Source organism: Oncorhynchus mykiss, chromosome 19 (assembly GCF_013265735.2).
Source record: "Oncorhynchus mykiss isolate Arlee chromosome 19, USDA_OmykA_1.1, whole genome shotgun sequence".
In the NCBI taxonomy this organism is placed as follows: domain Eukaryota; kingdom Metazoa; phylum Chordata; class Actinopteri; order Salmoniformes; family Salmonidae; genus Oncorhynchus; species Oncorhynchus mykiss.
The window spans coordinates 42,340,438-42,363,793 of NC_048583.1; the positions used below are offsets into that span (position 1 = coordinate 42,340,438).

Genomic DNA, 23,356 nt, shown 5'->3' on the forward strand with positions numbered 1-23,356 from the left:
ACTGTTTCGGTTGGGAAGAATGCAGCAACTAAAAAAAAAAACGAATTTCTTATGAGATTTTAGGATGATTATGTGAATGGTCACATTTCTCTCATGATGCCACAACTCAACAACACGTGCCACTAGGCAAATATGTGCTGTCAATTAAACAAAACACAGATAGTCTATGATACAGTTAACACTGTCTGCTCACTGTATAATTCGAAACAACACTGTACATAACTAAGAAGATCTAAATGCATATTCCATGAAACTGATCGTGATCAAATGGTTGGCATGCAGATGCTGCATAGACGTTCAGCCTGGTCTCAAGTATTTCTAGCCATGGCCATCTTCTCTAGGGTACACATAGTTTTTTGTCTGCACAAGTCGCAAAGCGCGTGTTTGTCAAAATTATTCTCCAACAGGTGGCGATGATGCTTCTTCAAACTCCCTGAGTGTGGCAGTGGTCTAAGCATTAACAGATGCATCTACTTGTAAAACTTAAACTTTCCAAACATACATACAGACAGTAGCTTTAGCTTACAATGATGGGCTACATGAATATGATATTGCTCCATATGAATTAAAACCGACTTCTTAAACGCAGCTCAATGTCATATGTTAAATTAAAACATGTGTAGGCTAATAGACCCGCCATTGCACAATTTCATATTAAGTGTGAAAAAAGTGAACTGTCATAGCCGATCCAGATCTGATCATAGCCTATAAAAGTGCGGCATGTAGTGGTTAAACCGAAAGTTTGCTAGATCGAATCCCCGCGGTGACAAGGTAAGAATCTGTCGTTCTGCCCCTGAACAAGGCAGTTAACCCACTGTTCAAACTGTAAATAAGAATTTGTTCTTAACTGACTAGCCTAGTTAAATAAAGGATACATAAAAAAATTATAATACTCAATATAGAAATGCAGTCAAAACAATAACATATGGTCAATTGTCTATGCTAAACAACGTTTGTGCCCTTATCTTGGACTGGTGTCTAATTTACAGGCGGCCTGTTAGCCAACCCCTGAGCAGGTGGGAGTTCCTGCTCTTGTTTCTTGGAACTGATGCAAAATGAGCAGCAGCAATGCAGCATCCTTCCCGACCGGACGCTAGCGATAAGGAGCATTTGAGAGGTAATCCACATTCATTGGGCGTTTAAATCAAATTTTGCTTTTGTGCAATCTAATTCTATTTGGCGAGCGGTTGCTGGTTTTGGTTAAGTTATACAGCTTTAAAAAAAGTGGGCGGGTTGACTGTTTTGATTGTAGCCTGATAGTAGCCTACAGCAGTGAACAGCTAATAAAACCAACGGAATCACAGGGAAAATCGAAAACCTTGTCTCCTCATGCATTCCAGGATAATCCACATTTCCCTAAAAGGTTTGATGTGCAGCACTGGCGAATTGATGAAGACATCAATCAATATGTAGGCTATTGGTTCATTTGAAGAACTTGTTGTAGTCTCTCGGTCTGTTAGGAAACAACTATGTTTTTCATAAAGGACCTATTTAGTTATGATGCGTGTCTGTAGGTCAGGATAATGTAATATTGTGCAGGTTTCAGTCGGTTAGTGCGACACTGAAGGTACATTGCAGAGGTTTACACCACTGACAGACACACCCCTCACTATACCGTCGCGGGCATTGTGTTGATTAGTTAGTGCCCATGCACAGCCTGTTACTCTCGGGTCACTTTGAATACATTTAGGTTGAAGGCTATAGCCTAATTAAAGAAAACCAGCAACGGTTACACCAACTTCTTCTAAGATGTCTGATAATTGTGGTTTAGATTAGATTGCCATATCAGTGTGTTACTGCAATCACCAGTGGGATGTAAACTCAAACATTACCAATCCAAAGCAACATGGTAATTGCTACTCCACCTTAAATTATTTTATGCTTGCAGTCACACACGAGGCATTGAGAAGCCATTATTAGCCCCTTTAATTTTCTGTGATTTTTATTTAACTAGGCAAGTTGGTTAAGAACAAATTATTGTTTACAATGACAGCCTAGGAACAGTGGGTTAACTGCCTTGTTAAGGGGAAGAACGACATATTTTTACCTTGTCAGCTCAGGGATTCATTTGAGCAACCTTTCAGGTACTGGCCCAATACTCTAACCACTAGGCTACCTGCCACCCCCTGTATTTGGAAAGTATTCTGACCCCTTGACTTTTTCCACATTTTGTTACGTTACAGCCTTATTCTAAAATGGATTTAAAAATAAATCCTCAATCTACACATGACAAAGCAAAAACAGGTTTTTAGAAATGTTTGCAAATGTATAAAAAAAATTAAAAAACTGATAATTTATTTACATAAGTATTTAGACCCTTTGCTATGAGACTTGAAATTGAGCTCAGGTGCATCCTGCTTCCATTGACCATCTTTGAGACGTTTCTACAACTTGATTGGAGTCTACCTGTGGTAAATTCAATTGATTGGACATGATTTGGAAAGGCATACACCTGTCTATATAAGGTCCCACAGTTGACAGTGCATGTCAGAGCAAAAACCAAGCCATGATGTTGAAGGAATGGTCCGTAGAGCTCCAAGACAGGATTGTGTCAAGGCACAGATCTTGGGAAGGGTACCAACAAATGTCTGCAGCATTGAAGGTCCCCAAGAACACAGTGGCCTCCATCATTCTTAAATAGAAGAAGTTTGGAACCACCAAGACTCTTCCTCGAGCTGGCCACCCGGCCAAACGGAGTAATCAGGGGAGAAGGGCCTTGCTCAGAGAGGTGACCAAGAACCCAATGGTCACTCTGACAGAGCTCTAGAGTTCCTCTGTGGAGACATACATTTCTGCAGCACTCCACCATTCAGGCATTTATAGTAGAGTGGCCAGACGAAAACCCCTCAGTTAAAGGCACATGACAGCCCGCTTGGAGTTTGCCAAAAGGCACCTAAAGGTCTCTGACCATGAGAAACCAAAATCGAACTCTTTGGCCTGAATGCCAAGCGTCACGTCTGGAGGAAACCTGGCACCATCCCTACGGTGAAGCATGGTGGTGGCAGCATCAGAGACTGGGAGACTGGGCGATTAGTCAGGATCGAGGGAAAGATGAATGGAGACAAGTACAGAGATCCTTGATGAAAACCTGCTCCAGAGCACTCAGGACCTCAGACTGGGACCAAGGTTCACCTTCCAACAGGACAACGACCCTAAGCACACTGCCAAGACAACGCAGGAGTAGCTTCAGGACAGCTCAGATGAGCTGAAGGCAGTCATTAATGACCTTGGACCACAGAAGGTATTTGCACTGGTGCCAGACAATGCTGCGAACATGAAGGCTGCTTGATGTAAAGTGGAGGAGTCCTACCCTGGCATCACACCCGTTGGCTGTGCTGCTCATGTGTTGAATCTGCTCCTCAAGGACATGGCACTAAAAACAATGAATACACTCTACAAGAGAGCCAAGGAAATGGTTAGGTATGTTAAGGGTCAGTAAGTTATAGCAGCAATCCAACCTCACCAAGCAAAGTAAGAAGAATAAGAGCACCACATTGAAGCTGCCCAGCAACACCCATTAGGCTGGTGTTGTCATCATGGTTGACAGTCTCCTGGAGGGGAAGGAGTCTCTCCAAGAAATGACCATATCACAGTGTGCCGATATGGACAGCCCCATCAAGAAGATCCTCCTGGATGATGTATTTTGGGACAGAGTGGTAAGCAGCCTGAAACTCCTGAAACCAAAAGCAGTAGCCATTGCACGGATTGAGGGAGACAGTGCCATCCTATCTGATGTTCAGACTCTGCTTGCAGATGTAAGAGAAGAAATCCGAACTGCCCTGCCCACTTCACTGTTGCTCCAAGCAGAGGAAACTGCAGTTCTGAAATGCATCAAAAAGCGTGAAGACTTCTGCTTGAAGCCCATTCACGCCGCAGCGTACATGTTGGACCCCAAGTATGCTGTCTGGTGCAGAGATCAACAAGACCTATGCTGTCATCACTACCGTGTCTCGCCACTTTGGCCTGGATGAGGGCAAGGTTCTTGGCAGCTCTTTCCCCTGTTGCCTCAATCGTCCTCCAAATCCCACCAACATCAGCCACCTGAGAGTGCAACTGGTCCTTGTTTGGGAACACACACAAAAGCACGCAACAGGCTGACCAATACAAGGGTTGAAAACTTGGTGGCCATCCGGGCAAATTTGAGGCTTTTTGAGCCTGACAACGAGCCATCCTCAACAAGGTTGGAAAGTGACAGTGAAGATTAGGCCTTAGCATCTGCTATTCAAGAGGTGGACATTGAGGAGGTCCAGGGAGAAGACATGGAAGCTTGAGAGGAAGACAACCAAAGCTTTAGTTTCTAGACTATCATGTATGTTGGAAACATTTCTGGGAGATTTGTTGTTGAAGAGTTAACTCATTTAATTAAAGTTCAATTTGTAACTAAATAGATTTTTATTTCTATTGGAGGGATGTAATAATTTGCAATTGTCTACTTATGATAAGGTAAAAGGTTTATGTTTCTGTCTCCATATATGGTATATATTTCCAATGCAAAAAACATCTACATTTTTAAATGGTATTCATTTGCATATATTTTTGTTAATTCCATGGAAAGTTTCCACCTCTGAGTATTCCCCAAAATGTTTAACCCTAAATATCATATAGCTTCCCTGTGACGTTTCATGCTATTCAATATGAATGCACGATATATCGGTGAGCATATTGGAATCGGCTGATATTAGCTAAAAAGGCCAAGATCTGCATCGGCCCGATGTCTGTCTAGTTTAACGGCAACGTCAAAACTGACGTGCATACCTAACGTACGCAGATGACGTAATGACGCCATGAAAATTACAGCGCTACACAGAACAAAAGCAGAAATGTACTAAGGGAACACTTCCAACAACTGTTCAAGTCGAGCAGTCATTTGAAAGAGTAAGAATTTCAGCGAGACAACTCAAAGGCGAAATCCATTAACGCCAAGATAATGGAATTCATTGCCTTTGACAATCAACTTTCCTCTGTTGTGGATGATGTTGGTTTTTGCCAACTGGTCAAGCCCCGGTACACACTATTTTTCAGATGTTGCCCTACTTGAGTTACGCAGTATTGTTGAAACGTACATCTATGAGCTACTTGCTATGGGTGTCACTGCTATTACCTTCAAGACTGACATTTGGACCAGCGACGTCAGCCCCATGAGCATGCTGAGTCTGACAGCACAGTGGGTCGACGAGGATTTCGTACTGAGAAAAGCCATATTGCATGCTCATGAATGTGCTAGTTCTCATACCGCTGCTACCATTTCATTGGCATTTGAGAACATGTTTGAAACTTGGAAACATGAACACACTCATAGCGCCATTCGAACAACTGACTCGAGAGATAAGCTCATTAACTGCGTCTGCAGCAGACGTGAGCAGACGCTGGGCCAATTTGTGTGCCACCTTATGGGACTCCCAACCACGGCCAGATGTGATACAGCCTGATTTGAACCAGGGACTGTAGTGATGCCTCTTGCACTGAGATGCAGTGCCTTAGACGTGTGTGTGTGTGTGTGTGAGTGAGAGAGAACTATTTAATTGTACTAGAATGCTTAATGTTTATCGTTTCTTTGGCAAGGAAAATATTGGATATCGGTATCGGCCAAAAAAAGTAATATCGGTGCATCCATACTATTTAGCGGGAGTCCTCAGGGACTCCTTCCAACACAACCCAACTCAAACTTCCTCTCACATCAAATATATCAGTTTTCCCCATAGACATGTACCGACAGTGTCATGTATCTACCTCGCATTTGCCTTTGGAATTATACTTATATTACCCTCTCACAGGTCCCACTAATCCCAATCCATGACTCCCTACTGCCCAGGGCTATGCTGTCTGTATTGGACTGACCCCTCTGCCTCAGACTGGTTTAGGCCTCATATTGGGGCTTGGTCTAGTTCTGAACTGTGGGACTCTGCTCCACTCACAGAGATGCAGTCAGACAGCCCAGGAGCCCGGAGAGAAGCCTGTGATTTGTGGGTTTTACTCAGTGCCTCTAATTGGCTTCATTCATGTAACTCATCTGTCTGCCTGTTACATGGGTGATATGTGAGTTGTGTTGATTAAAAACCTGAATGAGATTGTTTGCCAGTGCCCTTTTGTTAAATATGTCATTTGTTTGATCATAATCTATTGATGTCTGGCAGATTTGATTTAGACATCACTGACTAGGAACAGAACTCTCTCAACAGAAATGTTATGAGATTGTATCGCCACTTTCTTATTCCAATCTAAGACAGTATATCTAGATGTTTATATAAGTAGCCTCTAGTTTTTATAGTAGCATGAATGATCTTCCTTTGTAGCCTACAAAATGAGAGCTACTTAAACTGCCAGCCTGGCCCTAATTATCAATGACATAGTCTATACAGCAGGCTTGGTATACACACAGTGACAGTGCTCCTTAGGGAGCCTACTGAGCATGTTCAGTGCAAACAGGAAACAGGTGTTCAGTTTGTTGAACAAGGCCAGTGTGTGCAGTCATCACCCCAGTCACGTTATGGATCACCCAGCCTTCAGTAAGAGGCTGCCTTGGCCAGAAGAGTCCTTTCAGCAGCCATTCTGAGTGTGTGTGCATTTGTGTATGAGAGAAAAAGTGAGAAGATAGTAAATAAGGAGAAAGCCCCCCTCCACCCCCACTTTAGAACAGGTGGAACAGCAGATTGTATCCCCTACGCCTCCTCCAAGCTGGGCCTCTTAAGGACTCCCCTTCTTCCCCCTGTCTCTCTGGACAGATGGACGTTCCTCAGTAGCCTGTGGTCAACCAGAACTGCTCAGGCCTAAACCAACTGTGATACAGAAATAAAAATAAACCTGACATAAAAACTAGCTTTGTAACAGCGTTTTGCCTTTTCCAATAGAACCTACAGTATTAGTAGAAATATGGTGTTATGGCTTTACATTTCATTGCATAACTAATGACCATTAACATAATAGGAGCTATTAGGGCTAGATTCAGTCTTTATCACTAGCTGTGTGATGCTGGTCATGCGTATATCACATCCATCTGTTATTTTAATTTTTTTAATTTGACCTTTATTTAACCAGGTAGGCTAGTTGAGAACAAGTTCTCATTTGCTACTGCGACCTGGCCAAGATAAAGCAAAGCAGTGTGACACAGACAACAACACATGGAGTAAACAAGCCAATGACACAAACAAGTCAATGACACAGTAGAGAAAATAAAGTGTATATAGTGTGTGCAAAAGGCTTGAGGTAGGCAATAAATAGGCCATATGAGTGAAATAATTACAATTTAGCAGATTGACACTGGAGTGATAAATGAGCAGATGATGATATGCAAGTAGAGAGACTGGTGTGCAAAAGAGCAGAAAAGTAAATAAAATAAAAACAGTATGGGGATGAGGTAGGTAGATTGGGTGGGCTATTTACAGATGGACTATGTACAGCTGCAGTGATTGGTTAGCTGCTCAGATAGTTGGTGAGGGAAATAAGTCTCCAACTTCAGCAATTTTTTTATTTAATTTATTTATTATTATTTTTTGCAATTTGTTCCAGTCACTGGCAGCAGAGAACTGGAAGGAAAGGCGGCCAAATGAGGTGTTTGCTTTGGGGATGATCAGTGAGATATACCTGCTGGAACGTGTGCTACGGGTGGGTGTTGTTATCGTGAACTGAGATAAGGCGGAGCTTTACCTAGCATAGACTTAGATGACCTGGAGCCAGTGGGTCTGGCGACGAATATGTAGCGAGGGCCAGCCGACTAGAGCACACAGGTCGCAGTGGTATAAGGTGATTTGGTAGCAAAACGGATGGCACTGTGATAGACTGCATCCAGTTTGCTGAGTAGAGTGTTGGAAGCTATTTTGTAGATGACATCGCCGAAGTCGAGGATCGGTAGGATAGTTTGGCGGCGTGAGTAAAGGAGGCTTTGTTGCAAAATAGAAAGCCGATTCTAGATTTCATTTTGGATTGGGGATGTTTTAATGAGTCTGGATGGAGAGTTTACAGTCTAGCCAGACACCTAGGTATTTATAGTTGTCCACATATTCTAGGTCGGAACCGTCCAGGGTGGTGATGCTAGTTGTGCGGGCAGCGAACAGTTGAAAAGCATGCATTTGGTTTTATTAGCGTTTAAGAGCAGTTGGAGGCCACAGAAGGACTGTTGTATGGCATTGAAGCTCGTTTGGAGGTTAGTTAGCACAGTGCTCTGTTATCAGAGCTCTGCTGCTCCATTGCTTAAAAATGGCAATATTCACTCATCTCAATTCTTTAATTTGAGAGGATTATCGGAGTGCTTTACTCTGACCTGTGAAAAGTGAGTGATGTCAGAAACTACCCCGAGGAGTCTTTTGGTGTGCTTCAAAATCACTCTTATATTTCAATTAGGGGGCTTCAGAACATTTCTTTAGCCTGTGGGGAGGACCTCCATCTCTGGACCTGCTATTGTTTTATTTATGCTATTTGCAAGCCCTCGGAGAGGGTCCTTTTATAGAGGTTGACCGATTAATCGGAATGGCTGATATAATGAGGGCCGATTTCAAGTTGTCATAACATTAGGAAATCGGTATTTTTGGACACCGATTTTGCAGATTTTAATTTTTTAATTTAATTTTTTAACACCTTTTTATTTAACTAGGCAAGTCAGTTAAGAACATTCTTATTTTCAATGACGGCCTAGGAACTAGGTCTATGATTTGATAGAGCAGTCTGACTGAGCGATGGTAGGCAGCAGCAGGCTCGTAAGCATTCATTCAAACAGCACTTTTGTGCGTTTTGCCAGCAGCTCTTCGCAAGCACAGCGCTGTTTATGACTTCAAGCCTATCAGCCAAATGGCTGGTGTAATCGATGTGAAATGGCTAGCTAGTTAGCGGGGTGCGCGCTAATAGCGTTTCAAACGTCACTCGCTCTGAGACTTGGAGTAGTTATTCCCCTTGCTCTGCATGGGTAACGCTGCTTCGAGGGTGGCTGTTGTCGATGTGTTCCTGGTTCGAGCCCAGGTAGGAGCGAGGAGAGGGATGGAAGCTATACTGTTACACTGGCAATATTAAAGTGCAGATAAGAACATCCAATAGTCAAAGGTATATGAAATACAAATGGTACAGAGATAAATAGTCCTATAAATACTATATTAACTACAACCTAAAACCTCTTACCTTGGAATATTGAAGTCTCATGTTAAAAGGAAGCACCATATGTTCTCATGTTCTGAGCAAGGAACTGAGACGTTAGCTTTTTTACATGGCACATATTGCACTTTTACTTTCTTCTCCAACACTTTGTTTTTGCATTATTTAAACCAAATTGAACATGTTTCATTATTTATTTGAGACTAAATTGATTTTTATTGATGTATTAAGTTAAAATGAGTGTTCATTCAGTATTGTTGTAATTGTCATTATTACAAATACAATTTATTTTATATCGGCTGCTTTAATCTGTATCGGCTTTTTTTGGTCCTCCAATAATCGGTATCGGCGTTGAAAAATCAGAATCGGTCGACCTCTAGTCCTTTATCCCAGAGTGACAGACAGTTGTCGAGGTGACAAAGGTGGTTGAGTCAATTTGAGTTCACACTTTATTTACGTTTAATTTCTCTGCCATGACCGGACTCTCTTCCCCTGGTGACATCTGCACGCTGAAGCAGGTCGCGTTAATGAATCTGGGTCTGACAAAGGTTTTACTGTCCATGAATCCTTCTCTTTATTTTATCTGCATTTAATACGGTAGGCAATGTCAGATACTGCATGGAGTCAGGTGGGCGCAGTATGTCTTTGATCTGCATTTAATACGGTAGGCAATGTCAGATACTGCATGGAGTCAGGTGGGCGCAGTATGTCTTTGATCTGCATTTAATACGGTAGGCAATGTCAGATACTGCATGGAGTCAGGTGGGCGCAGTATGTCTTTGATCTGCCACAAATGTTTCAGCACTGTTACCCATGGGCTGACCCTTTGCAACATGTATAGCATTTGTCATTGTCATCACTGTCATGTACAGCTATATTTTTGTTGACCTCTTTAGAAGTGAGAATCCTTTTCATAACTCCCATAACTCCCAGTTATAAGACACTTACTTATAAGATGAATATTGATTGGGCACATCTCAGAATCGTTGGCTGATTTGTGTGATAATTCTCGAACATCACTCTCTGTTCCTTGTTCTACTTCATTTAATGATTGAATCAGATTCAGATGGCATGCCTACTAATAATTCGATATTAAACTGATTTATGGCAGAATGCCGAGTATTAGCATTAGTCATGTAAACACCTTACTCTGCTTATCTTATTTGTTTTTCTGACCAATGTTTCGATTTAATAGGACATATAAACAGCTTAATCGGTGTTCCAGTTGTGTATTTGATCTGCGCATGTGCCAGCACTGGATAGCGCAAGCTTCCCTCTTATGCGCGACTGAAAGGTTGCGTCTTATAAATTGTTTCCACCACACACAAACTTTATTTAACCAAACTGTGGTAGAACATTTATTTTGATTGGCAAATTTCTGCATTTATCAAAAGTCCCATCAGTAGACAAGATTATTAGGGAAATCGTACTTCTTACAAAGCATGTAAACATTTTAAACAAACTATTATATTAACCTAACTATCCAAAATATTTGCATCATTGTGTGTATGTAACCATTAGTGTGTTCCTCTCATGCACTGGCAGAAACATTGATCAGAAAACCGGCCATGATTACAACCCACTCCAACTGAAAATTGCTTTCAATCAGTATCCTGAGGTACAAACATGGACTAGGCCTACCTCAGTTGGCCTTTGTAACATAATGTGCTGTTTGCTGGCTTGATTTGTGTTTCACAATAACCTATTGAAGGGGTACTCTAATTGGGATGACACAGCTGTTGGTCAAAGATGCAGATAATGTATTTCAGAGAATGATTTGACTGAACTGGTTGTGAGTAATGGGTAGAAGCAGACCCATTGAACTGTTTGCATTGCAGGTTTAGTGTTACCCAGATTTACCCTTTCAGGGTTTGTTTGTATAAAGTATTTTTCTGAGCATCATGGCAGCAAAACCTCAGTTGAGCACGCGTATGCACACACACACACACACACATCCACTTCTGCTGTTTTTCTGGTGCATTGACCAAATTAGCCGGTCTGAGCTAGCATTGCTCTTTTTATTTTTTTAATTGCCTCCTCGTCTTATAACTGAGGTTTCAGGATCAGCTCTTTTCCCATCCGCTTTTTGATGCTCTGGCCAGATGAGCCTCTTCCTAGTACTGCCTGCCAGCCAGTCATGGGAGAGAGGCACTTTTATAGCCTGAGCCAAAATCCAGTTTCTAATCTGCTGCATTGGCTCATTGTTCTTATTCAGGAATGAGGATCAGAGGAACGATCAGAACACCCAAGGCTCTAATATTCCCACAGCAGGCAACAGAATCTGAAGGACTTATAGGAAAGTGTTTGTACATTTTACTTGATTGCCTTTTTTTAAACCAGGCTGCCGTTTTGGAGGTGGGAATCATAAGTAAGTGGGTGTTTGTTTGTGAGGAAGTGTGTGTGTGTGTGTGAGCCACAGAGACTTTGTGAGGGGTGGGGTGTAGTACTGTACAAAACAGTGTAGCGTAATCTGCTGAGTCTCATTGCTCGAGACTGAAGTTGGTTGTAGTGCCCCATGACCTGACACAGTGGGTGGCCCACAGCATCCTGCCCTGCAGTGTGGAGCTTCTGTACAGTAGAGGAGGCACACATCACATCAGGAGCAGGATCCAGCCCTCTGGTGATGAAAGACTCAGGAGGGATGCTATAGCTAGCAAGGAGTGGCTATGGAGGAAGGGGAGGGACATCTCAGTGAGCCGATGCAGGTCTGTCTGAACTACAGTATGTTAAGCTCTTATTTGTTGGAGAGTGAGTATCTCTACCTTAGGTTGTCGGGCTGTTTCCCTGTGTATTGTGTATCTCTCCCTGTGCATGGCCGTTCAGTTTTGTGGTCTGCACTTGCTCAACAAGTGATGCAGTCACAGCTACTGTCTTTAGTGAATGGTTATTGGTTATATTTAATTTCTGTAATATTCACCATCCTCTCGATCCTTATCATTTCATCTACAACTAGTATGATAGAGCATCACCATTATACGCTAAAGTAAAATAAAATATCATTTTAATACATGTCATGCAAGTCTCTCTTGTGCTTTTGGTTACTGATAGGTTGGGCCACAGTTGGGCATTTGTGTTATTCCATCATTTTGTTTGTGTTTGCATAAACAGCAGTGTTCATTGTTGGATAGCCCTTTCCGATATCACATGACTGTGTCTCTGGCTGTATTGCTTGTTGGAAGAGCGCTTTTGCTTCAAGTCTGTAGTCAGCTTATTTTTTACTGTGCACAGCTGTACTGTAGTTAAGTGGTTAGAACTCTTATTGGAAGTGAACACTCATTTAACAGATAATGAAAATGGCATGCTGGGACAGTGAGGAGGGCAAATTCGATCACTAGTGTAGAAACGCATCTCCTCAGAGACACCGTGTTGGGTCTGATTTGGTCCTGTATCCATGGGAACTTCCCTCCCAGTGTTGTCCTCAGAGAAACCCAGATGCTCTGGGCAGCAGACAGATGCTGCACAATGATCTGATACCAATCTCTTCACAGATGGCTTTCTACATGAGTGCGCCCAGTGTGAAGTATATGCCTAGTGGTTTTATAGCTTTTAATGTAATTTTCACATCTCTATTCATGTAGCCATGTCCCAGTCTGATTTTTGCATCTGCTAGCGGTTCATTAGCTCGCCCACTGATGCTTGCAGGAAATATCTGCTTGTTGCTCCATCTCTCCATCTGCACAGCGAGCGCCCCATGGTGTACTTTAACATCACATACCATAAAGTGCCCTAGATTCACAGGAAGTGACGTTATTGACGCAGTCAAATCACACCAAATGGACTGCACTTAATGTTTTGAGGGTTTGGATGCCTACTAGCGTTTTCTTGCTCTCTGCAGTTTTGGCTGCCTTTTTTACTGCTGCAAATAACTGACTCAGTTATTTGAGGAACCTTAAAATTAAAGCATAACCTTGTTAAGCATGTCTCCTACTCATGTCTAAGTATTAGTTTGCAGTACAGCAAGGTTCAGATAGGGCTTAGGTGATGATATGGACTTTACTGTGTCCATTTGTAGAGTGAAAAGTGTATACAAATACTGTAGAGCTAAGAGATGATCTTTGTATTGATTGGTCAGAGAGCTTGGGAGTGTCCGTAGCTGCAGTTAGCTTGCTCAGACCCTGACCGAGGCCACCGCAGCGTGAGTGATGTGCTAATCTGTGTTCTCATCCATACCGAAGGAAATCCACAGATACCGTCAATAAACTCTGTACCTCAGCAAGCTGCTCATGGATCAGTTGAGTACACAGTGAAAAGCCTCTAAGCTACGTAGTATCATAAATTACTTCATTTTTACAATACCAATTTAGTGTACATCACCTCATTTATTGTAAGCAGTGTTGTGGTGCATACTCTAATCAATATTTTCCTGCTTCGGTGGTTCATCTCTTGCTCATGATTTGCGGTTCTTTAATAAGTCATTCTGCTGAGAATGAAGCTGTACCTGTAGGCTACCCCACTGAATTGTTCACAGCGGCCAGGCTATGTGACCTGTCCACTTCCTGTCTGTCTGTGGGCCAGTGAAGATTGACGGCCGCTCGTTATCTCCACATGGCGCTCCAGTCCACTGCTGCTCTGCGTTCACACGGCTTTATAAAGACCATCCATGGCTTTTTAATAGACCTTCATGACTTCCTCATACTCAGCTCATGGTGAAAGCCACACGCTTGTGATACTAGGACTGGCATCACTCTGCCATGGCCTGTTGACAAGACCAGGGAATATTATTACTGCTTGATAACCACTCGGTGGGTGTTTCACCAGCCATAAATGTCATGATTGACTGTTGACGGGGTGAAAAATAGCGGAGGCACATGTTAAAACTATCCTAGTTTTTAAGATCCAACTATAACCAGAATGTTTGATTTACGGCTTAGTTTTCTCAGAGACGAACAATAATATGCCTCGGTATGATGACAGCCTACGGTCTTTTTGACAGGCGGTCTGTTTTTATCACTGGGAAGATACTTCAGATGATGGCTGTGCTGTTTAGTAAGACATCCAGGCTATTGGATATGCACACTTACTGCAATATCCCCAAGGATAGAAATGACTCTACAGAGGGTGTTGAGTTACAGTTTCAGGAGTCACTTCTTGTTTAATGTGTGGGGTGCTCTGGAATCAGACTAACAAATAGGCCTTTTGTATTGGGGTGAATGGGAAAACGACAAACTACTATGGCAACAAGCGACATGAAGGAAGCTCATGCCAAACATTATCTCATTGGATTGATGGAAGCTATTAGTTTTCACCTGGTCCTTTGTGACCTCCAGATAAATTGTTGTGTGTAGGCACACAGACCAAGGTCAATGCCATGCCACTTGGGCCTGAAGGCATTGGAGGGATCCTCTTTGTGCATGTACAGACAGGCTGAGAGTGGCCCATAGGGAATCCACACTGTTGTCCTATTTTATTAGTCGTATGTACAGGATACACATGGTGTTCACTGTCCAACTAAATGCTTATTTGTTGTTTCCTTCTTTTAAAATTGCATACCTTTTCAATACTAATCACTTTACTGTTTCTCTCCTCAGTTGTGTTTGTATGACTTCAGCCCCTGAGACGTAGGCCGAGGCTCACTCATGGCGGACTCTAAGCTGTTTGTGACGGGGGCGCCCCCTCTGGATGTGAGGGATATGGAACTGGATGTGCTGGGCTTCCTGGACTCTCTGGGGGAGGACAACATCACTGCAGCAGAGAGGTGCTACCGCTCCCACTCCCGCAGCAGTGTCCTGCAAGGCCTGCCCTTTGGAGGGGTGCCCACGGTCCTCGCCATTAATGTTGTCATGTGGATGGTATGTTGCTGACACAGAGATGTATACGTACACACACACACACGGATACATGTATGTTCGCGCACACACACTACAGTGCTACGACAATCTCAACCTTTCATTTTATCTCTGATAACATGATAGTAAACATTGTTTAGTATCACGTTTTAGTACACTTTCTTATCCTTCCCAGATAGAGGAAGTGGTATGATATGAAAAGAAAGCCAATAAAAAGCTAAGCCTCTATCTTGACAACTCCACTTACTCTACCTACAAGCCTTCACATTCGTATGCACATGATGCATAGACTGTACTCATTCTCCTCCTCTCTCTAGCACAGTATGTCACCATGCTCATACTGTTTCTAAATTACCCTCCCCACTCCAGGATACTAATAGATATAAAATGAGTGATTGGACACACCTGTTCCACTGTCAGTTCTTGTCAAATTAGATTCCCTCTCTGTTTATCAGTCTGTCTACCAGCCCTGTTTAATTGACTCACTGTGATTGTTCCCTGGTTGTCAGGACAACACAGAAGGTTAATAGCAGTGTCTTAACGAAGGGTCCAAATGAAGTCAACTTGATTATCACCATGTGACGGCAGCATGCCTCTGCACCAATCAGAACTTCACACAGAATAATAATCTGTGGGGCATCAGCAGAACATGGACACCCACGCAGGGACAAGAAATATAAGACAGTAGAGAGAGGTGGAGAGAAACAGGGATATCAGCTATGCAGAGAGCTTGCAAATTGCATTTGGCTATGAAAGTAAAAGCAGAATTTATTAATCTCATCACCGCTTAATCCAATACCTTGTCAAACATTGTCCTCATTACCCATGCATGGCTTTACACGTTTTGGTAATGTATAGTTCAACCTCTTTAATGAGATCTTGCTTTTCACAACATTATACTCCTTACCCAGTACCCAATATCTCATCTAGCCAGCAGATGATTTACAGTGCATTCAGAAAGTATTCAGACCTCTTGACTTTTTCCACATTTTGTTACGTTAAATAAAAGCCTTATTCTAAAATGTATTAAATCGTTTTTTCCCCTCCGTCAATCTACACACAATACCCCATAATGACAAAGCAAAAACAGGTTTTTAGAAATGTATCACAACCCAGAAAGGTTTCCTCCAGATGTGACACTTGGCATTCAGGCCAAAGTGTTCAATCTTGGTTTCATCAGACCATGGTATTTTTTTTACCGGTTTTTGCTTTGTCATTATGGGGTATTGTGTGTAGATTGACGGAGGGGAAAAAAACAATTTAATATATTTTAGAAAAAGGCTGTGACCTACAGTGTAACAAAATGTGGATAAGGTCAACGGGTCTGAATACGCTATTCATTTTATAGATCTATTCCACAGGATATTGTGTAAAATGAGAGATGATCATGTTTTTTCCATACAGTGTATTATGTGCTCCAACACATTCTTTCTCTCCTTCATAATGATTCCCTGGTTCTCACTTCCTGTGTGTTTTGAGAGCATGGGACAGGGGTCCTATTCACAGTTGTCTTGCTATTAACCAGTGGGCCTAGATGTTTTTGTTCCAGCCCCAAACGTTTAATGTTTTGTCTGATAAGAAAATGTTTTACTGACACATTTTAATGACAAAAATAAACAATACAATGTGCTGCGCTAGTCAGTAGCAGGCACTGCAAGAAGCCTCTGTAGTGACGTAGCTACTGACTGGTTGGCTAGCTGAGACCGAAGAGACGAGAACGTTTTGCTAACTGAAGTATATATTCTGACAGTGACACAGTGCCCTCATGTGGACTGAAGCAGTACTACAACATTTAACCCCGTTTTTAAAATTGGTAATGTTGAGGTGGTAGAACTGGCTAAATGAAGTGAATCATAGAGGTCTTATTCCATTCTACAGGTAAACATGCATGGCTCATGTCTTATTTCCATATAGGCTATGTAACTATTTGTAAAAAATTTTTAAAAAAAAGCTTATTAAATTGGTGAAATTATTTAATTGAGCATTTTATTTTTGTTCCTATTTTATTCACTTAGCTATTTACTTTTTCTAGCGTTGCATTGTCAAGCATGTCATTGCAGTGAGTATTTCATGTGTATATGAAAAATAAACAATCTTGAACTTTGATGGGGAGAGGAGAAAAGATGGCCATTTTAGGGTTTGTACAGAATATTGAAAATACATAGGCCTTTAAATGATGTGACCTCAAATGTTGTGTCATTTGAAAATCTCACACTAGCTGGTAGAACTGACGAGGTCTTAACTTATCCATTCTACAGGTACATTTTATGGGGCTTATGTTTCTTTGTATTCATATAGCCTATATTGCTTCTTATCTGTCATATTCAGAGTTGTGTAATGCGTACACTTGAATTTGTCTTTACAGTTGAGATGCCTTGGTCATGTCAGTAACATACAGTAACTCTAAAGAGCATCTGGCCCTAAAAATCAACTTCTCCTTTAGAAAACAGCATGTGGTTTCGATATGAGTCAGGATCATTTTGGTCATGAAATCGGTCTCATCCAAAACTGAGTTTTGTGAGACTTGTGGTCATGACTGCATCACAATGTAAATTAAGGTTGGTTTTGTTTCAATCCTGCCCACAGCTGGCAGCACACAAGTAATCATCAAACTTAAAGGTGGGCAACATGAACATATTGTCTCATTTACATTGTAAGTTATTCACCATCTCTAACTAGCCCTGGAGATAGGCTATCCAAAGTCAGTCAGATCGCACACCAGGTGGCTGACGGTATCAGGCAACATAATTTGGCTAACCCTAGTAGTTTTTGCAATACACTATAGATGTATGTGTTTCAGAGTACAGAGATCCACAATAGCAACTAATTGAGTACTTGCAGTGTCTGCTGTGGGAAGGTACAAGTTACCTGAAAAATATCTAGTCTTTCAATGTTCTAATCTCTCAATATTCATCTCAAAGTGCACCAAATTCCTGCATTTTGCTGTTGAAATTCCATAATGTCTTTGTGCTAAGCTCCCAATGTCTTCAAATCATAGAAACGCCCCTGCTATTGACTACACTAGCCTGACTATACATGCTGACCCCTCCTTGGTAGTTTCCAAGACAACCAACCACATACAACTCTTAGGAAAATAGATTGTTATTGCTGCTGAATATTATTTGTGCATTCCTCATATTTATTTCCATCTGAAAATCCATGATGTACATACAAGTCAAAATATTATTTTTATGTTTAAGACTTAAATGAGAGATGGGTGAGTGTTCTGAGGAGCTCCTTATGTCCTATAACTCCTTCTTTATATTGCAGTTTCTGTTACTGATCTTCTCCTGTTTGAGGAAGGCTGCGTGGGACTATGGCCGCCTGGCTCTATTGATGGAGAATGACAGGTACAGTAAAACCTTTGCTCTCATCCTCCATTCATACTCCGTATGTTATAGGTTTGGTATATGAGTTGAGGCAACACTCAATCTCCATACCAGACCTATAATATACTGAATAAATTGAAAGCATAATTCATGACCACTTGACAATGCTCCTTGATATTAGCTCCCCCTCCTGAGAAGGCATGGTACTGCTCAGGCATTCTCATACTAATAATAGTCATATCTGCAAATAGTCATATCTAGGAAAACCAAAGTTCCAAAGGCTGGGCCTAATATAGTGTATAGGAGGTCATACAAGAAGTGCTGTAGTGATTCACATGTTGATGATGTAAAGAATATTTGCTGGTCTGTGGTGTGTAATGAGGAGCAACCAGACGCTGCACTTGACATATTTATGAAACTACTTATTCCAGGTACTAAGAAGCACTCACCCATTAAGAAAATTACTGTAAAAACTGATACATCCCCTTGGATTGATGAGGAATTGAAAAGGTGTATGGTTGAGAGAGATGAGGCAAAAGGTATGGCAATTAAATCCGTCAGCCCAACTGATTGGCAAACGTACTGCAAATTAAGAAATTATGTGACTAAACTAAAAAGAAATAGAAAATATACTATGAAACAAAGATGAATGATAGTAAAAAGCTTTGGAGCACCTTAAATGAAATTTTAGGACATTTTTGGCTCCATTCATTGAATCAGAGCTCATTCGTCACAAAGCCCTGGCAAGATAAGCAAATTTAGGGATGACATGCCAGCAACAAATGCTGACACTACACATCCAAGTATATCGGACCAAATTATGAAATAATTGTACTTTTGAATTCCGTGAAGTCTGTGTGGAAGAGGTGAAAAAATTGTCTTTCAACAATGACAAGCCACCGGGGTCTGACAATCTAGATGGAAAATGACTGAGGATAATCGCAGATAATATTGCCACTCCTATTTGCCACATCTTCAATTTAAGCATATTAGAGTGTGTGTGCCCCCAGGCCTGGAGGGAAGCGAAAGTCATTCCGCTACTCAAGAATAGTAAAGTCCCCTTTACTGGCTCAAATAGCCAACCAATCAGCCTGTTACCAACCCATAGTAAACTTCTGGGGGAAAATTGTTTGACCAAATACAATGCGATTTCATTGTAAACAAATTGACAACAGAATTTCAGCATGTTTATAGGGAAGGACACTCAACAAGCACAGCACTTACACAAATGACTTATGATTGGCTGAGTAAAATTGATGATTGTGGGGGCTGTCTTGTTAGACTTCAGTGCAGGTTTTGACATTATCGATCATCGTCTGCTGCTGGAAAAACACATGTGTTATGGATTTACACCCCCTGCTATAATGTGGATAAAGAGTTACTTGTCTAACAACTCAGAGGGTGTTCTTTAATGGAAGCCTCTCAAATATAATCCAGTTAGAATCAGGAATTCCCCAGGGTATCTTTTTTTTTTTTTTGCTAACGACACGCCACTGACTTTGAGTAAAGCCAGAGTGTCTATATATGCGGATGACTCAACACTATACACGTCAGCTACTACAGCGACTGAAATGACTGCAACACTCAACAAAGAGCTGCTGTTAGTTTCAGTAGGTGGCAAGGAATAAGTTGGCTCTAAATATTTCTAAAACTAAAAGCATTGTATTTGGGACAAAACACTCACTAAATCTTAAACCTCAATGAAATCTTGTAATAAATCATGTGGAAATTAAACAAGTTGAGATGACTAAACTGCTTGGAGTAATCCTAGATTGTAAACTGTCATGATCAAAATATATTGATGCATTAGTAGCTAAGATGGGGAGAAGTCTGTCTATAATAAAGCGATACTCTGCCTTAACAACACTATCAAGAAGGCAGGTCCTACAGGCCCTAGTTTTGTCGGACCTTGACCACTGTTCAGTCTTGTGTTCAGGTACCACAAAAAAGGACAGGAAAATTGCAATTGGCTCAGAACAGGGCAGCACGGCCCATGGATGTACACAGAGCTAATATTAATAATATGCATGTCAATCTATCCTGGCTGAAAGTGGAGGAGAGATTGACTTCATCACTACTTTTATTATGAGAGGTATTGACATGTTGAATGCACCGAGCTGTCTGTCTAAACTACTGGCACACCCATGCATACTCCACAAGACATGTCTCAAGTCCAGAACAGACTACGGTAGGAACACAGTACTACATGGAACTCTATTCCACATCAGGTAACTGACGCAAGCAGTTCCCCTTATGGAACAGCGGGGACTGTGAAGCAACACAAACATTGGCACCGACACACACACACACACACGATAACATGCACTATACGTACACATGGATTTAGTACTGTAGATATGTGGTATTGGTGAAGTATGGGCCTGAGGGCACACAGTGTATTGTGAAATCTATGAATGTATTGTCATGTTTTTAAAATGGTATAAACTGCCTTAATTTTGCTGGATCCCAGGAAGAGTAGCTGCTCCCGGGGATCCATAATAAGTACAAAATACTTTATTTTCCCTGGCTTTCTTGCTTTGAATGAGCTGTTACAGAATTGCATTGCTTTACTAGAATTAGTTTTTAATCACTTTTTACACACATCACAATCTGTGAGTATCTATTTTTGTTCCAAGATCTCCAATGTTGATACCATAATATTCATAAAGCATTCATGGCACAGACACACACACACACACACAGTAGCTCTGTAGGATGATTCTGATTTGTCTGACTTTTAGGACCTTTTTTTGCTTTCGAAGTGGTCTGAGGTCCAGTCAGTAGTCTGTGTGGGTCTGCAGATTGAGTCTCTGCAACAGCTTACTTCTGCCTGACCTGGAGCTACTCTCCAGTGAGCGTGGGGTTGATTAGTTCTGCCTGACCAGCAGCGGCTCTCTGCTACCCCCGAGTCAGCGACATCTGCCGAGCGGGCTGCCGTCGTGCTAATTCAATTATACCGCTTAAAGTGTCTCGCTGTCAGCGACGTCGCCACGAGAGAAGCATCACCAAACTTAACCATCACAATGCTTCATTGGATTCCAGGAACCCTGTCTAGCTCCTTTATTTCCCCTCCTATCATTGATATCTCAGCTGCGCTGGAGATCCCTCTGTTTCAGCTTGACTTGAGTTCTAAGAGGAGTACAGGGGCCTGCATGGTAAACCTATTAGACCCAGCCAACACTATTAGCACTCATGCTGTCTGCAAGCTCTGTGCCCACCTGTCTGTGGGAAGGAAAGGATATTAACTTCCCACAGTCACTCAACGCTGTCCATGTGACTGTCTAGAAATCATCCTTCCAAGAATGTGTAATGGCTGTAGTCTCATATTGCGCCGACTTGTTGCTCATGCAGTACAGTATATTCCCTCATGGGATGGCAATCTACATGATAAGCTTCCTTCCCTCCTATTCTGTAGGAAGGAACACATTGTCCATCAATATGATAATCCTGGTATTTCTTCTGTTTCTCAGCCTCACGTCCTTGTTCTACGGAGAGCAGAGTGAGAAGGAGAAGTCCCCGTCAGAGTCCAGCCCTTCAGACTCCGAGACCAAGGACTTGGTGAGTCCAACTGTTATTATGGATCCAACTCCAGACCGTAGGATCGGTCTAGGCGTATAGCTTATGAAGGGTGACCTTTTTGAGTGTGAATAAAAGTGGGGCACACCTTTTTCTGACACTGACCAAAGCACTTGTTCTTAATTGAGTTGATAAAACGTCCAACTGCACAAACAAAATATGAAAAGGCGGACAGTTCAGACAATGACTTCATAGACACCTGCGAGACTGGTTAGGGTCACCACCACCATCGATGTGACACACCATGTTTATGATGGCGTAGGACTGACTCAGACATGAGCTCTTCTCCAAGAGTTTGACAGCAGTAAAGTCGTTTATGCCTCAGACTAGACCTATTAAAGCCCCATTATCCTCTCAGCTCGTAGACCTTAATGTTATGCAAATGACAGATGCGTGGCGAGCCAGGCGTGCTGTGCAATGCCTACCACAGTCTGTCATCGATTTGTATTTAATAAGCGATCCACTGAATGTTTTATGTCTTTGCTCCATCTCTAGGGCTTCTGCTCTTGGCTTACAACAATCTATCATATGAAGTAAGTGTAAAACTCTTGACCCTTTAACTCTCAACCCCATCCTCACTTCTATCATATTTTATTGCTCTTCTCTTCAATGTTGTCATCCCAAAACGCAAACTCGTGTTATATCTCATTAAGCAGTGAAAACAAACGAGTGTGTGCTCATGGGATCATTTGTGCCATGATTTACCATAGAGTATTTGCACTTGCTCGAGTCTGACTCACTTTCACTCAACAAATTTAGGCCCGTAAAACAGTGACTTCCTCTGTGTCCATGGTTTCCAATATATTATGGTGGAGTTTGGGTGCATCTGGGTGCTGTTTTTAGTCCTTGTGTTAGTAGCTGACTGTATACCTCACCCTGGGATCCCTGGAAAAGTGCTAACCCACCCTGATCGAGCTGTCTGGCCTGGCCTGCTTCCCTGCCGTGGGACCAGCAGGCACCTCCTGTTTTTTCAGAGACGAGTGGGTTTTCAGACCCCCCGCTTGGGCTCCCCTTAGCCACCACAGGTTTGGCAGGAGTGGAGTGGCGTAGTTACACTGAGGCATGAAGAGCAGGCCCCACAATATCACTACCGTGGAGTACCTCTGAATCTGTCTTGGCACAGAAGACGATTCTACACTTCCCTCCACAATCCCACACTCTTAAGGGAAAAAATGTGCTATCTAGAACCTAAAAGGGTTCTTCGGCTGTCCCTGTAGGATAACCTTTTGAAGAACCCTTTTGTGTCCTAGGTATAACCAAAAAGGGTTACGTTATGGGGACAACCGAAGAACCTTTTTGGAACCCTTTTTTCAAAGTGTTTTTGAAATGTATTTTTAATTTCACCTTTATTTAACCAGGTAGGCCAGTTGAGAACAAGTTCTCGTTTACAACTGCGACCTGGCCAAGATGAAGCAAAGCAGTGCGACACAAACAACAACAGAGTTACACATGGAATAAACAAACGTACAGTCAATAACACAATAGAAAAAATATATATACAGTGTGTGCAAATGAGGTAAGATTTGGGAGGTAAGGCAATAAATATGCCGTAGTGGCGAAGTAATTACAATTTAGAAATTAAACACT

General features: G+C 42.0%; 2 protein-coding genes across 3 annotated transcripts in view; one reads left to right on the forward strand and one right to left on the reverse strand.

Moving 5' to 3' along the window:
• Positions 1-529: 529 nt before the first annotated feature.
• Positions 530-23,356, forward strand: part of LOC110497898 (calcium permeable stress-gated cation channel 1) — a 34,220-nt gene continuing 11,393 nt past the window's right edge. The window contains exons 1-6 of one of the 2 annotated variants that reach the window (XM_036954857.1): positions 530-771; positions 990-1,117; positions 14,607-14,867; positions 18,135-18,214; positions 21,664-21,751; positions 22,265-22,302. In XM_036954857.1, the coding sequence (XP_036810752.1) occupies positions 14,655-14,867; positions 18,135-18,214; positions 21,664-21,751; positions 22,265-22,302 (419 nt within the window). In that variant the 5' untranslated portion in view covers positions 530-771; positions 990-1,117; positions 14,607-14,654. Of the gene's footprint in view, positions 772-989; positions 1,118-11,572; positions 11,784-14,606; positions 14,868-18,134; positions 18,215-21,663; positions 21,752-22,264; positions 22,303-23,356 lie in introns of those variants that run through there. The other variant, XM_036954858.1, reaches the window with a different exon arrangement.
• Positions 10,960-23,356, reverse strand: part of ngb1 (neuroglobin 1) — a gene marked incomplete in the record, with an annotated part of 31,869 nt that continues 19,472 nt past the window's right edge. Inside the window, 2 exon segments of the mRNA NM_001124388.1 lie at positions 10,960-10,970; positions 18,616-18,637.